Source organism: Papaver somniferum, unplaced genomic scaffold, assembly GCF_003573695.1.
Source record: "Papaver somniferum cultivar HN1 unplaced genomic scaffold, ASM357369v1 unplaced-scaffold_154, whole genome shotgun sequence".
Taxonomy (NCBI): Eukaryota; Viridiplantae; Streptophyta; class Magnoliopsida; order Ranunculales; family Papaveraceae; genus Papaver; species Papaver somniferum.
In genome coordinates this window covers 4952093-4967142 of record NW_020624820.1, presented here as the reverse complement: position 1 = coordinate 4967142, position 15050 = coordinate 4952093, and the positions used below count along the sequence as shown (strand labels likewise).

The 15050-nt window shown below is 37.3% G+C and overlaps 1 protein-coding gene and 1 pseudogene across 3 annotated transcripts; one reads left to right on the top strand and one right to left on the bottom strand.

Annotated features, from left to right (window-relative positions):
* Window positions 1-246: 246 nt before the first annotated feature.
* On the top strand, window positions 247-9731 carry LOC113336866 (annotated as a pseudogene).
* Window positions 9732-10122: 391 nt separating this feature from the next.
* LOC113336867 lies at window positions 10123-14525 on the bottom strand. Of its 3 annotated transcripts, none has more exons than XM_026582555.1 (12): window positions 14093-14525; window positions 13691-13870; window positions 13473-13583; window positions 12981-13316; window positions 12715-12891; window positions 12297-12581; window positions 12055-12180; window positions 11704-11901; window positions 11367-11620; window positions 11074-11278; window positions 10672-10977; window positions 10123-10573 (listed from the first exon to the last, which is right to left on the bottom strand). In XM_026582555.1, exons 1-12 carry the CDS (start codon window positions 14267-14269, stop codon window positions 10277-10279), a joined length of 2652 nt encoding a protein of 883 aa, XP_026438340.1. In that variant the 5' UTR covers window positions 14270-14525; the 3' UTR covers window positions 10123-10276. The 3 variants fall into 3 exon arrangements, with proteins under 3 accessions (XP_026438340.1, XP_026438341.1, XP_026438343.1); XM_026582556.1 differs by having other exon boundaries at window positions 13691-13839; window positions 14093-14234; XM_026582558.1 differs by lacking the exons at window positions 13691-13870; window positions 14093-14525 and having other exon boundaries at window positions 12981-13321; window positions 13473-13585.
* Window positions 14526-15050: the final 525 nt, after the last annotated feature.

The following is a 15050-nucleotide window of genomic DNA, read 5'->3' as shown; positions in this document are numbered from 1 at the left end:
ATATTTCCCTCTTATGATGTTTGAAACATTCCCAAGTGATATAATCATTTGCATGGACAATTTTCAATTGATCCACAAATTAATTCATATAACTAATATTGTTAAGGACATTTAAACATCTAATTGCTAAATCATATTTCGATATTTTTCACAATACAAGCTTGACTCAAAATATCTTCTATGTGATTCTACTATCTCCCCTTTTAATGAAAACAAGCTTTCCTTGAAAACACTGGCCATTTTGGTGTACCGCCATACTTTTCGTGTACCGCCGCACTTTTCGTACACCATCTGTATATTTTAACAAAAGCTCACCCGTTGATTTGTTTTCCCCCCTAACCACTACCGTTCATTTTATTTCTTTCTTTCCCTAATTTTCTATTCCTTCGTTCTCTCCTAAACAAAGAAAATTCTGCAACTGAATCTCCACCTACGTAATGTTTCAAGCGGTTTGTAGACGATCAATGATGGAGATCAAGGATTGGGTTGGTTTCTTTTCACTTCCTCGATTAGGCATGCAAGATTTCTCATCTCTTTCTCTTCTAAAGAACAAAAACATATAAAATCCATCCTGCAACTGAATCAATCACGGAGATGAAGTATTGAGTTGGTTTATTTTCACTTCCTCGGTTAGGTATGCAAAATTTCTTAAATTGTTTGATTTTTGAAATCTGAAATTCTAGGGGTTTTTATAAATTTTGGAGATTTTATCTCACATGTGTTTATCAATAATTTTTAAGGGTTTGTGTTCAATCTTACTATCTATTTACGTAGCTCTGTGTATCTATCTGTATATAGGGATTTTAGTTGGATTCAATTGAATAAGCTTTTTAGGTAAAAGACTATTTGTGTTCAATTGGGTTCAGGTGATATCTATTTACGTACCTCTAAATTTTGAGGTAAAAGATTATTTGTGTTTAATCATACTAAATTCAATTGAATAAGATTTTTAGTTGGCTTCATGGTAACAGGGGATTTTAGTAAATATGGTTTTTTAGATCACTCTTATATTCATTATTAGGTGTTCTTTCATAATTGTTATGTCTGATGAAAATTTGACAAATGAAACATTGTAGGTATCCAGATGAGGAAGCTGATGAAGTGCCCATATGCATAAGCTTCGTGGTAACATGGGATTTTACATACCACTAATATTGAGGTTAATTAACTGCTCTTTTATCTCCTTTTGTTGTCTAGCTTACCACTTGCATCTTTAAGATACCCAATTATGTGGTGTGAAGTTTAAATTTAGTGCAATAATATTTTTAGTTGGCTTCACCCAGCAATGATTCATATGTATGTGACATTTCATTTGCAACTTCAGCTGATATGAGAGATTTTTTCATTTTTTTAATTTTCATCCAAATGGTATAAGGTATTTCCCCAAACAGCCGACTCAATATGCAAAGTTGCAAACTGATAGATACTTCTGGAAATATTTGGATCGTCTAGAAATTCATACACTCTTTCGGTTTTTGTGAAAACATACATGCAACTTTGAGCCTGTAAAATACCAGTTTTGGTGATAATATGTGCCACAAGGATTGGTTTTTCGTTTTTGTTCTTATGCTCTTTCATCCTCTTCTTCATAACATGGCATGTTTGGACTGGGGTTAAGTGTTTTAGTTCGGGAAAATGGGATTAACTTCATCTATTGAAAAAATGACATCTGTGGCTGATCCAAAGTCACAATATGAAGAGACTAATCTAAAGCTTTTCAGAAGATTACTATGAAGTAAAGCTTCCAGCGATATAACTTTGCGAAATCCATCTGAAGCAAAATCTGTAAAGCATATCATGATTTCGTTGATGTGAGCAGGCCTGTAGGCTCCATGTCAAACTTAGGTTTGATGTTTATCTGTTAATGAAATCATGATATAATTACTTGTATTTACAATGGAAGACCAACAAGATGCCAATAGAGAAAGGGGTCGTGTTCCTATTAGACATCAGCGGCAAATGACAGAGGAGTAGAGATTGCAATGAAACGAGCGTAGGCGAAATCAGTATAGAGCTAGGCAGCAAAGAATCCGAAGCAACACACGTGAAACACACGTGGTATACCGTAGGTAAGAGCCTATTGTTTGCCGACGTGCAACGCACATGCACTCCACTTATAACTTATAATACATAGTCTCAATAGATAAAATGGTGGTATAGTGAGCAAAATTCAGTTTACACATATCTGATACAGAAGTTCTCTAAAAGTCTTCTCGATCTTCAGTATTCAAGGGTGATCTCTGAAACTCAACTACAATTCTAACATATCCTAAACTTGACTTACTAGACTAGAAACCAAGATATAGTTTTGATCACCTTACATTGACAACAACCTTGGGAGAGCAAAACTTGTGGGTTCAACCGAGAATTGCTCTAACATATTTGATAAACTTAATTATGAACAATTTATTATTCATGAACTATTTTTGACTCAAGTTAATTTTTTGAAATTTTTTCCAAGCAATGGTGTTCATCATCTATGGCAATTGGGAAAGTTTCAAATTGATTAAAGAGAGTTTTCAACCGAAATTCCAGACACATGAAGGTACCCGGTATGCATACCATTGTCTTATGTGTTCCAGAATAGGGGTAGTTATGCGTACCTAGTACGTATAACTCTTAGTTATGAGTTCGTGTAAAGGGGTGAGGTATGCATACCCAGTATGATACCTCAGGGGCCTGAGTTCGTGAATTGCCTTAGGATACGCATACATTGGTCATCTGAATTCAAAAACTGGCCCATAGGTACGCGTACCCTTTCGCATACATACCCAACATAGACTTAAGAAAATGCATTCATACTATTGTCCAAAATACATTTGGCGTCGCTGTGATTCTCATATACATACCTTTGCGACATTTCAAACACTAAATCACTATGTGTTTGTGTTTCATGACTCAAATCTTAAGTGTTGAATGAACACAACTTTGCTTATTAGTTAACAAGGCATATTTTCCAAGAACTATCATTGTATACGGTTGCGGTACTCTGGACCATAGTATATATTCTTCTATTTGATTTGAAGACAAACTTATCACATGCTTACATGAACTCCTAAAAAGATTTTCATCTAAACAAAGAAAGTGTTTGGTTGAATTTCAAATTATCTTAGCTTGAATTCTGAGCAACCCTAGTCTTGAAAATCTATAAATAGATAGGCTCAAAAAACCAGGAAATTTGATCCATGATACTTCGTGTGTCCTAGTTGTTTGCTAGGGTCGTTCTCTATGAAAGTAGGTTTCTTCTGAGAAACATAATTAGGTTTACGACTTAAAAATTTCACTTAGGGATTCGTGAAGGCAGGTCCGACTATTTTTACCTTGATAGTTCGTGTAACTCAATCTTGTTCTTTATGTTATCGAGGTTTTAGTAATCTCTTTCAGGAACGAGATGGATAGAAATCCGAAGGTTCTTTTTGTTTCAGACTTTGGATTCCTCAAAAGAGATATCTAAAACTCTTCTTAATTGATCGATTTGAAATTATTCTAGAGAGGTGGTTAATAATCTATGCTTCTCACCTAACTGAGTATAGTGTTTCGGATTTGTGAGTCTACTAGCTTTGTCTATTGCAAACAAATTTCCAAGCGTTACTATATTGATTTAAAGGGAAACTAAAACATGCTTTTCTATTAGAGGCATATTGGTATCAAAGTCTTCACTTAGGCTGAAACAACTCTTAGGTTGTAAAGGATGCCAACTAAGGGAATTAATTACGTAGAGTCTTACGAGGTTTGTACAAAGTGCGAGTGCAGATGATTTACTTGGAGGGTGAATTTTGTCTCAAATACGTTCCAGTCCGAAGTCTGATAGTAGACTAGTGGATGTAGCGGCTTAACACATTTCAGTGTTCAAATATGGATAAGGTCCCGAGGTTTTTCTGCAGTTGTTTTTTTCCTCGTCAATACATACTCTAATGGTGTTGAGGTAAAGAAAATTTATCCTAAAGTTCAAATTTTCACACAAACATTAATACATAATAGCTAAACATTCTTTATTCATTATACATACTCTAATTGTTGTTATTGTGCAAAAAAAAAGGGAAAACGTTGATCATTCTTCTTTTTAAATTTTTTTTTATAAGAGCAATTGTTTTTACATCCGATCATAACCCGAGGTTAGATATGCAACATCGTCCTTCAATTCAAGAGCTAATTTCTTGCTAGTTGTATATGAATGATGGAACCTGAATAACCCAATGGTAACTAAAGGTTATGGAGAGTTCTTCTAGCTTTTATACTTGCTATAAGAATGAGATTCAACAAGATTGTCATTGGGATTTAACAAGATTGAAAGCGACTGATAACAAATCACTCGCATTTCGAACCCCAAATATCTTCAGCGACTATGTGGAGATTATTGCGCCTACTCGAAGACATTTAACGCGACGACAATTTTATGGCTCATAATCTCTCTGAATATGCTATGCTACACTTTATCTGCAGTGTACGGATTCCTCTATATCTTCGTCTTTGTAGTTCTCTTCATAGAGGAGTTTAGTTATTTTTTCTTAGCTTTAGGTTTTTTGTTTAAATTTTGTTGTTGCTGTTTTTTTTGGTTCTAAACTTAACAAAAAAAAGTGATTTTATTTTGCAGATAGCAATTTACAAAAAAAAATAAAAAATCACCATACCAAGTATTGATGGAAAATTCTGATTATTATGGATGAGTAAAATTCTGATCGGAAAACGGATGGTCTTTCCGATTATACTTAGCCGGATATGGTCGGCAGAAACGGCGGAAAGTGGTGGCGATGGTGGTTCTGATACTAGTAGTGACTTGTGGTGGTTGTGGAGTGGAATTGGAAATGAGGAAAGGGAAAGGAAATGGTAGCAGTAGTAATGGGTTATTACCAAATTCACTTAGAATCATATCATCTTGTATCAAAACTGTTTCTACTAATGCCAATACTATTGCTTCAACTGTTCTTTCTGCTAGTGCTTCTGTAGCTTCTTCAATTTCTGCTGCTGCCCCTGATGATCAGAAAGATCAGGTACACTTCTCACAGATGATATTGAAAAATTACCCCATATTTTAATTGATCATAATTTGGTTTTGCTTTGAATTGGTAAGGCATACAAAATAGTTCATCAGATCATTATGCTGTCAACTCTCGCTAATTCGTAATGAATGAGATGTCAATTTAAGTCAATGCGCCACAAATTACAAGGCTTGAAGGCGGAAAGTCCAGTTAAATTTTAGATTGTTTGCATCAAGTAGATTTTGTACTGCATTCCAAGCATATTGTCACTGTTGAGAATATTCCCATTGAATGAGAATCATTTCTTTTTCTCCCATTTTGCAAGCTAAATGGATGAAAACTGAAAACACGTGGAGAGTGTAGTTCGCGTACTGATGGTTCAAAACTAGATTAATGGGGGAGAGTCAAGTGCAGTTTGTCACGGTTCAATGTTTTAGATGTTTGTGGATGCTTCTGTTGGTTTTGGATTATAGACCACAAGTGCCCAGTATTCTACAAAATGTCCATTCCTCGTTTAAACTTTGCACTGGATGAGAATTATTGTTCTCCCTTTGTTGTTAGCACTTTTGACTCCAAAGTGTGATCGTTGTCTCACTGTTATGCTGTTGTGTTCCAGCTAATAGCATATGTATCTAGAAATTTTGATAATTTAATGTTTCACTTGGGGTTCATATTCTAATCAATTCTTGTAAAACAGGTATTATGGGCTGGATTTGACAAGCTAGAGCTAGGTCCATGTATATCCAAGAAAGTTCTCCTACTTGGTTAGTTAAATGGTTTTCAAGTCCTTGACATTGAGGATGCTTCTAATGTCAGTGAACTGGTTTCAAAGCGTGGTGGTCCTGTTACATTCCTACAAATGCAGCCCACTCCCATAATGTCCTCTGATGAAGGATTTACAAAATTGCAGCCATTACTGTTAGTTGTAGCAGGGGAAGAAAACAATAGCTCTAATCTGGCTCAAGGCGTCGACCATTTGAATAGGCCTACCAGAGATGGAAATGTTGGATCTCATATAGGAACCTGTGTTTCCTCCCCAACAGCTGTTAGGTTTTACTCTTTGAGGTCTCACACGTATGCCCATATCCTGAGATTCCGTTCTGCTGTATATATGGTAAGATGTAGTTCGCGAATCATAGCAGTCGGCCTTGCAGCACAAGTACGTATTTGATTATTTTATGTAGATATTAGAGTAGTACAAATTTGTACTGTTCATGGGCACACATATGTAAATAAGGTTCCAGGCTTCCGGCTTTTCTGATGATTAGTTTATGTGGCAGATATACTGCTTTGACGCTGTTACTCTTGAGAACAAGTTCAGTGTTATGACCTATCCAGTGCCTCACAGTGGGGGACAAGAAATGATCAGGGTCAACACTGGTTATGGTGCGATGGCTGTGGGTCCAAGGTAGTTAGCTTATCCTTCCAACAATCCTCTATCAACAAACATTTCCCGGCTAAGTCCTCAGAATCTGGCCTCCTCTCCAGGTGTGAGTCCGTCAACCTCTCCTAGCAATGGGATCTTAGTTGCTCGTTATGCTATGGAGTCTAGTAAACAGTTAGCTGCTGGGCTTATTAATTTGGGTGACGTGGGATACAAAACTATGTCTAAATATTATAAAGAACTGTCACCTGATGGTTCAAGCTCTCCGGTATCCTCGAATTCAAGCTGGAAAACTGGTAGGCTTAAGTCAGCATCACAGTCAACTGAAACAGATATTGCTGGAATGGTTAGTACTCTTCACACTCCATATTTGCTTGTCGACGAGTTCAGAATGAAAATTGTGTATGTTTTCCACTGCTAGTGTTATTCTCTGCAGTATTTAAATTATCTTTCTTCAAATCAAATTTTGTTCCTTTGATAATTTTCCCTTCTCTCATTTTAAATTCAGGTTGTTATCAAGGACTTTGTCTCCGGAGCAACTGTATCGCAATTTAGAGCTCACACAAGTCCGATTTCTGCACTATGTTTTGATCCAAGCGGAACCCTTCTGGTCACTGCCTCGGTATATGGGAACAGTATAAATATCTTCCGCATTATGCCTTCCTTATTGAAAAATGAATCAGGTACTCCAAGCTATGACTGGAGTAGTAATCACGTGCATCTTTATAAGTTATATCGTGGAATGACAGCAGCTGTAAGTACTGAAAGGCTTAATATTCAGACCCTTTTTTTCTTGTACTCTACTTTTGCATTTCTCACTCCCATTTGTTACTTTTTGGTGACAGGTCATTCAAGATATAAGTTTTAGTCATTATAGTCAGTGGATAGCTGTCGTTTCGTCGAGGGGGACTTGCCATGTATTCATCTTATCCCCTTTTGGTGGTGAGGTTGGTCTTCAAACACAAAATTCGGTTAGTGATGGACCAGTCCTCTTACCAAGTCTAACTTCCCCGTGGTGGTCTACTTCATCTTGCACAATAAATCAGCATTCCTTTCCCCCACCATCACCTGTCACCTTATCTGTAGTATGCCGGATAAAGAATAACAGCTCTGGCTGGCTGAACACAGTTACTAATGCGGCAGCCTCTGCAACAGGAAAGGTAACCCAACCACCAACTGGTGCTGTTGCCGTTACTTTTTACAATTCTTTATCCCGTCATCTTCTGCCCAATGCCATGAAGGGAAATTCCTTGGAGCACCTGTTGGTTTATACCCCATCTGGTCATCTAGTTCAACATGAACTTCTGCTATCTCTTGAGGCAGAATCAAGTGATAGTGACTCTGGAACTAGTTTAGGTGCATTGGTACGAAATGATGAGGAGTTGAAGGTGAAGGCTCAACCTGCTCAATGGTGGAATGTCTGTCGAAGATCAAATTGGCCAGAAAAAGCGGAAAACATTTCTTGGGTTACCCCTGACGCACATGAAGTTTCAGATCCTGTTGGGGTTAAATCTACTCATGTAGATATCACTAAACGAAATTTGGTTGAATCCTCAAGGGGTTTGTTTTTTGTAAAACCCCAAGAGAAACAACACGGGTATCTTTCTAACGCAGAGGTGCAGATAGGATCTGGAGAGATACGCATATGGCAGAACTCTAAGGTACCTGATCAAAATAAAATTTTCACGAACATCTATGTTATTTTTATCGATGTGCGTCATAAATTTTTGATAATTCTTCTAGATTTCCTTCCATATCATGGTTCCTAAAAGGAAGATTGAGGCCGAATTCACGAAAGAGTTTTTTGGCGGCGAGGTTGAAATTGAAAAGATCCTAGTTCGTGGTGTTGAAGTTAAAAGAAAGAACTTATTGCCAGTCTTAGACCATTTCCATCATGTTAAATCAGATCAGAGTGAGAGGTATGCCTTTCATCACTGTCAGCTATAGCCTCATGTTATCTATGTCCTGGCGTCTTCACAATACTTAGATGTTTCTAGTTGATGAAACAAATGAGAAGTCATTGGAAGTAGTTCTGAATTAAGATTTTCATAGATATACTACTATGATTCATAGTTTTTGTTTGCAAACCTTATATTCCCCGGTGACTAGGGTGTTAGAACTATTGAAGTACTTAATATATTCCATATAAATGTATGACTAGAAAGCTCATGCAGGGGTTCGTTTGCTGGAAGACACTCAAGTAATTCATCTTTTGAACCTTATGAGAGCCATTTTGCAGAAGACACTGGTAGTCCTAACCGTGATCCCATGAGTACTGGATCATTTGAAAGCTCAAATCCAGGTACTAAAAGCAACTTATGATCTGAAGTCCACTAATCCATTCAAGCATCTGTTGATTCGTAGGCTGATAAAGTTGAACAAGTGGTAGTCATAAAATTGGTCACCTTTCTTTTACGTGTGTTTGTAATATCTTCAGGTTCAAGTGGAAATCCAAATCATTTTGATAAAATGAAATCTTTCAAAGTTGCTGAACTCAAAGAATCTAGCAGAGTCAGGGTTAATGGACCTGAAAGGGGCAGTAACGTTATTCCATCTTCCCTACTGAGCCAGAACTTGGCAAGAAAAGATCATCTTTCTGAGCAGCGTAACAATTGTGTTATAAATGGTGTATCATTTTTAAAAAGTGATTTTGTTTCCATTGAAGGAGTTATGAAAGTAGGAACGCCTTCAAATGGAAGTGAGATGAGTGAAATTTCAAGCCCAAGTTCTGGTCAATTGGATCCTACTGATTTGCGTGACACAGTAGATTTTGGTTAATGTTTTCAAGAGGATTACTGTGAAGTGTCAGAGCTCAATGGATGTCAAAAATCAGCTGAAGTTATTCATGGAAGCTATGATCATCGTGCGAGAGAAAAAGTGGCTAAAGATGAAGAGGACGAAGACATGCCCTTTTCTGAAGAAGGTACATTAGTTTTGTAGATCTGATTATCCTCAGGGTTAGCATTCAGGAATTTCATTGTGCTTATACTTGGTATATACCATTTCTTTGTTATTTTTAATATGCAGGTTGATCAGTGTCATACATGCTTACGAGTGTTCCTCAAAAAACATCACTATTAACGCTCACAAATTGAACATTTTCCTTCTTCAGTGAATGAATTAGTCTTGTCTTTTGTTGGCCGCTTGATGGTAGCTGAATTGCATCCGTCATGCGTTATATGAGGAAAATGGGCGATTACTAGATATGGGATTGGTGATGTTGTTTGGCTGTCAATTTCTCATGTACATTTGTAGATTTGCAGAAAATTTCATTGTCTTTGATTTTCAGTAGTGTTGGTGATGTTAAGACTTATTGGTGTTTCATCACCCTTTCTCTGAAATTCTAAAATAAGATTATTTTACAATCAGGTGGTGGTATGGAAAATCGATCTCGAAACACGATGATTTTTTTTTTTTTTTCATTTTCTTTTCTTGATATGAAATAAGAAAGCTACTGCATTCTGTGACCAGATTCATTACCATGAGAGCTGATTGCTGCAGCGTGCATTCCAATCAGAAGCTGAATAGTACTCTTTGCAGGGTTAAGAGTGTTAGGGAACAGATGGTGTGTTCATCTCAAGGATGTTTTATGGCTTTGGGTTTGCAAATTTCTAATTCAATTTTAGAATTATTGCAGTAACTAGTAACTTTTATCCCTGCCATTCTGCCAATATGGGATTGGTGATGTTGTGTGCGGCTTTGTGCACATTTGTAGATTTGCAGCAAATTTCACTGTCTTTGCATTTTACCCTGCAATCAATGTCTTTTTCCTTCTTTTTTCTTTTCATTCATATTCAAAAATCATCTGATTACAAGATGAAGAAGGCCCTGCTGTATGTAAACAAAAAGAATCATTTCCTATATTCCGAAGGACGCATTCTGCATCCCCGGAAGAGTCAGTGATTAATGACCATCAGGTATGATTTGTTGGTGGTGTGCTCCAAATTTTCTTCTGCTGATTGAAGCTTCCAATCACCGCGGTTTGCTTTTTCTCACCTAGAAGATTAGCAAATTCCGCAAAATATTTTCGGTTGTCAACACTTTCTATTACTTTCACAAGTTTTCCGTGTATTTCATCAATGATAGTTTGTCCATCTTTGGATACATCACCGGTTGCCGAGACATCCACCGGCTTAACTTTGAACGTAGGGTTGAGATGTTGATCACAAGCCAAGATCACTGCACCAAGAATTTCTCCCAAGAATGTGTCCTGTTGAGGAAAAAAAAAGACATTCAGAACGCCACCAACTAAGATTTGCCAGTGCAGCTTACTTTGACTCGATAAAATCATAAGATGAAGTTACTTACCATGTGGTGGTATCTGCGATGCTTTTGTTGTAAACGGTGTAGCCTTGAGAGCAACCGATATGTAAACACGGCTTCAGGTGTCGTCTTCTTTAGCTGCAACCTTTTGAGCATCTCAGGAAACGAACTAACTTGGCGTTGAACATTGAGAGGAATTAGCGTTACATTTAGTTCCGACTCTAGAACAACTTTTGCAGCCATGGGATCAAGGAACATGTTAAATTCCGCAAACTCATTCGAAGGAACGGAGAAGAGATTTCCTAGGTCCGTTCTGCTATTGCTGAGGTGGCCTCCAACAACATATACATTCTACAATAGCAATTTCAATACGAACAAATAACGATGTCGAATACTAGTGCATTCAAGCAATCCTTTTAAAGTTTGCAAGTAAGGATAGAAGCTGACCTCAACCACGGAACTCAAATTCTTCTCCGATTGAATAATTTGAGCTAGATTAGTAAGCGGTCCATTGGCCAGTATGGTAATCTTAGATCCTGGAGCCAGTGATTTTGAAATGTTTTGCCAAACTTCCAATGCTAATGGTTGTCTTAGTTCAGGGTGATCAGTATCTCTAGGCGCTCCGTATTTCACCGAATTTTCTGCAGTGTGCCTGTAGTATGCATATAACCCGTTAACAACAAAGAAAAAGGGATGAGAAAGGTTACAACTGCAGTTTTCAAATAAGCTGTAGACAATACCTTCTAGGACTTCGAGGCAAATCACGAGCAAAACCATAAAGAGTATCAGAATCCAAAAGTCCACCACCACCATGAGGGATAGCCTTGATATACTTGCAATCCCCAACAGCAGTGAAAGATGGGTTTGGTTGTCCCAATCCGAATACGTCTCCACGGCCAACTGGAATGTCGTCCCGACCCATCATATGCAAAATGTCATAGATGATATCTATTGTAGCAGCACTTGCCCATCCAGTTGCACTTACTAATATCCCCTGGAAGTTAAAATGGGTGCACATTTGAGCAACATTCATTGTAGACAAATTACAGGAGGTGCTACAAAAGCAAGACTCTCTACCTTCAAGTTGATCACTTCCACAGGTACTTTCAAGAGATAAATTAGAGAAATGAAATCTCCAGCACTCATATCCATATCGAAAACAACAGATTTTCCCAACTTGCGCGTTCCAAAATCCGGTTTATAAAGAACTTCTTTGTAGTAAGGAAATTCGGTGGTAAAGTTGAATCTTCCAGCATTCTGAGGTAGGTTAAGAACCTGCATGCCAATAACACACAAGCTTATAGGATGCATTTGTTCCTGAATATCGCTCGATCATTTGGACAGAACTACTGCTAATTTTAGAAAAATGACAACAAATGGAAGTTCCCAAAAAAGAAAAAAGACGAAGGAGGAATTTGAAGAACTTACATCCAAAAAGCTTACGAAGTATTCTCGGTCAAGCAAGCTATTACTAAGCTGATTAGGTTTTGCTTTGGTAGCGACAAGAACACGAACTCCGTCTGGATCACCATTTACTTCCTTTGTGTAGCCATCCTGTTTGCATGACATTCAAGTCGATTAGCAGAGATCTGATGAGGCAATACATTGTATACATGAGCTTCAAGTCTATTTCTAAAGCAAGACATGGAGAGAGGAAAAAAAAAAGCTACCTGGCACTTTCCTTTATTATTCTTGGCAAAACAAAATGGATCACGAAGCCCTTGCTGCACATGACCACTATGAACCCCATCTTTCTGTAAATTGAATTTTGGAATTTTGCGGCCAGCAAAGAATGGATTTGAGCCGTCAGACACGCCGTACGGTTCATTTGAAGTAATTACAGTTATGTTCATATATTCCATTTCAGCAAACTCATTTTCTCCATCTACTTTCGAGTTGCTGCGCATAATTGATGCTGCTACACCAGATGTAAAGGAGTCCCACATGAAGTAGCTCTGCATGAATTCGACTCATCATTTCAGAAGTGCACAATTCTGGAGAACTCGTGATGCGCAGTCGTGCATCATCATAAACCAATATTGTGACATGGAGGGAACTCTATGAATAGAAAAGGTTTAAGGAAATTACTGTATAGAACTGGTCATCAAACCATGTATCCCGAGCCAGTTTCAGAGACTGGAATATATATTGTGCCTCATATGTATGCTGATTGCGCTCAAATGACTCGAAGAACTGCTCAGTTATGGGAATGGTGTTTGTTGCATCCAGAGGCACGAGAGTAACTGGAATTCCGGAATGGATTACCTGCAAGAAAATTGAATAATAGTCTTAGTTAAAATCAAGTGAAGCTCAACAAATGCTATACTTGCATCAGAAAACGAAAGTTCCCGCACCTGGTATGCAGCAAAAGGATCTCCAAATATATTAAACTCTACATAGGGATTGCTGGTGTAGCCTGTAAACATATTACCACGATCACCACACTGTTTAGGTGTGCAAGAAGAGTTGGCATTCTTGGGGCAGCAACCAGTTGGATTTTTGGACCTTACACCGCCACCCATTACATAAATGTGCTCAATGTTTTTCTTCAATTGAGGATTGCTCATGAGAAAAATAGCTAAGTTTGTGTGTGATCCAATGACGAATACCGTAGTTGGACCTTTGGATATTGTGTCAATCATCACTTGCTGTGTAGTAGGTTGGCGAAGCGGAGAATATTTCCTTTTGCCCTGTTCTTTTCATGGCGAAATTAGGACGGAAAGATCTAAACATTAAAACAAAAATGACTAGAGTCTAGACTATGGCAACAACAGGATATGAGAATCAAAGTTCAACCAATAAACGAACCGGGTTGTGTCCCTTACAACTACAAAAGAAATTATTACCTGCGGTAGAAAACTTCTCCGTAAGCCGTAATTTGTATCAATATCCAATCGTCCTCCAAGTCCTATTGGAATAGCTTGTCTATACCTGCAATCCCCATAAGTTGACATGCCCTGCCCAATTGAAAAAATGTTACAATCTGAAACTATGACCGAGAAGTATCAATTAAATGCATTAGTGGCATATATTCAACATGATGCAAGTGTATGCATAACCACACCTGTTCTATAATCGGAAGATAACCGCCGACGTTGGGGTATATTGTACCATTGGATGATATTCCACCTTCACCTCCGACTCCAACCATAATGTCGTCGCGGTCCATCATGTAAAGCATGTCATAGACTTGATTCACAGCATGCCCCGCATCTGTCCATGCATTTGTGTTAATAGTAATTGCCTATAATGCAAACCAAAACTATACTTAGAATATGAAACCAGAATTCCACGCAATAGAGTAACTAAAAATAGAAATTAGTTACAGTAATCCATATCTTGACAAACTAAAAATAGAAATTAGTGATAAAAACAGAGCAAAAAAAAAAAACAAAAACAGAGGAGAAACAGGCTAAAAAGCCATTAAAACTGAGTTAATCCTTCCGAGTCAGAAATAGTAACTTACCTTTATATCGATTTCTGAACGATTCAGCTTCAGTAGATATAAAAGAGCAAAGAAATCATCAGTATCAACATCTGTATCAAATAATATCCTTCGAGGTTGAGCTTCAATCTCATGAAATAACAATCCAATACCAAGTAAACTCAATAGTGACCAAATTAAAGCTCTCTGTATTCTCATCTTTTTTCTCTTTTTTTGATCACAAAAGAAAAATCAAGACAAAAAGAATTTTTTCAAAACTTAAACAGCTAACCCAATCAACTCTCTCAATCTTTAAATATCCATTTTCTTGGAGTTGAATTTTCTTACAAGATTCTTGGAGATTAGAGTGAGAGAAAGAGATAAAAGAAACAAGACAAACAACGGTTTTTAAAAAGTGGGTTTGGGTTCAGGGCTGTTTGTTTTAGTTTATTCGGACACACACACCTATGAGTAAGTAAACTAGTACATACTACATAGTTTCCATATTGTCCTGGTTTATTTATAGTTCCCATGAAAATGAAGTCCCATAAGACGGAGCTTTTATTGTCATCCAGGATAGTCAAAGTTAAATAGGGTGTCTTAAAATTACCTTTTTTTTTTTTTTTTTTAAAGATACGGCGAAAGCGGTATTCACGCCCTACCCGAACTCAGTCAGTTGAACTGGCCCTACTGCCAGCTCATCTAACCCGTCAAATCCTACTATACAACTACGATAATAAGTATCTTTATAGTGGGAATTGAACCCATCACTTCCTCCTTACGTGTTAATAGGAAACCATTGATCTATAAAAAAAAAAAAAAAAAAAAAAGATGTCCTCCTTATATTTTTCACTTTAAATATACCTTTTTACCATCCAACCCAAAAACATAATTCATCACAATCTTTGTGCCAATTAAAAAAAAATCCCCCTCGACTTACGGAGAAATTCAAGAACAATTTGAAGAAGATAAATAAGAGATGAACTTTAGTTCATAATCA

Coding starts and splice junctions, on each gene's coding strand:
- LOC113336867 (XM_026582555.1), bottom strand. CDS start 14,269: ATGAGAATACAGAGAGCTTTAATTTGGTCACTATTGAGTTTACTTGGT. Junction 13,584..13,690: donor ATCTTCCGATTATAGAACAG/GTGTGGTTATGC, acceptor TCAATTGGGCAG/GGCATGTCAACTTATGGGGA. Junction 11,902..12,054: donor ACTTCGTAAGCTTTTTGGAT/GTAAGTTCTTCA, acceptor ATTGGCATGCAG/GTTCTTAACCTACCTCAGAA.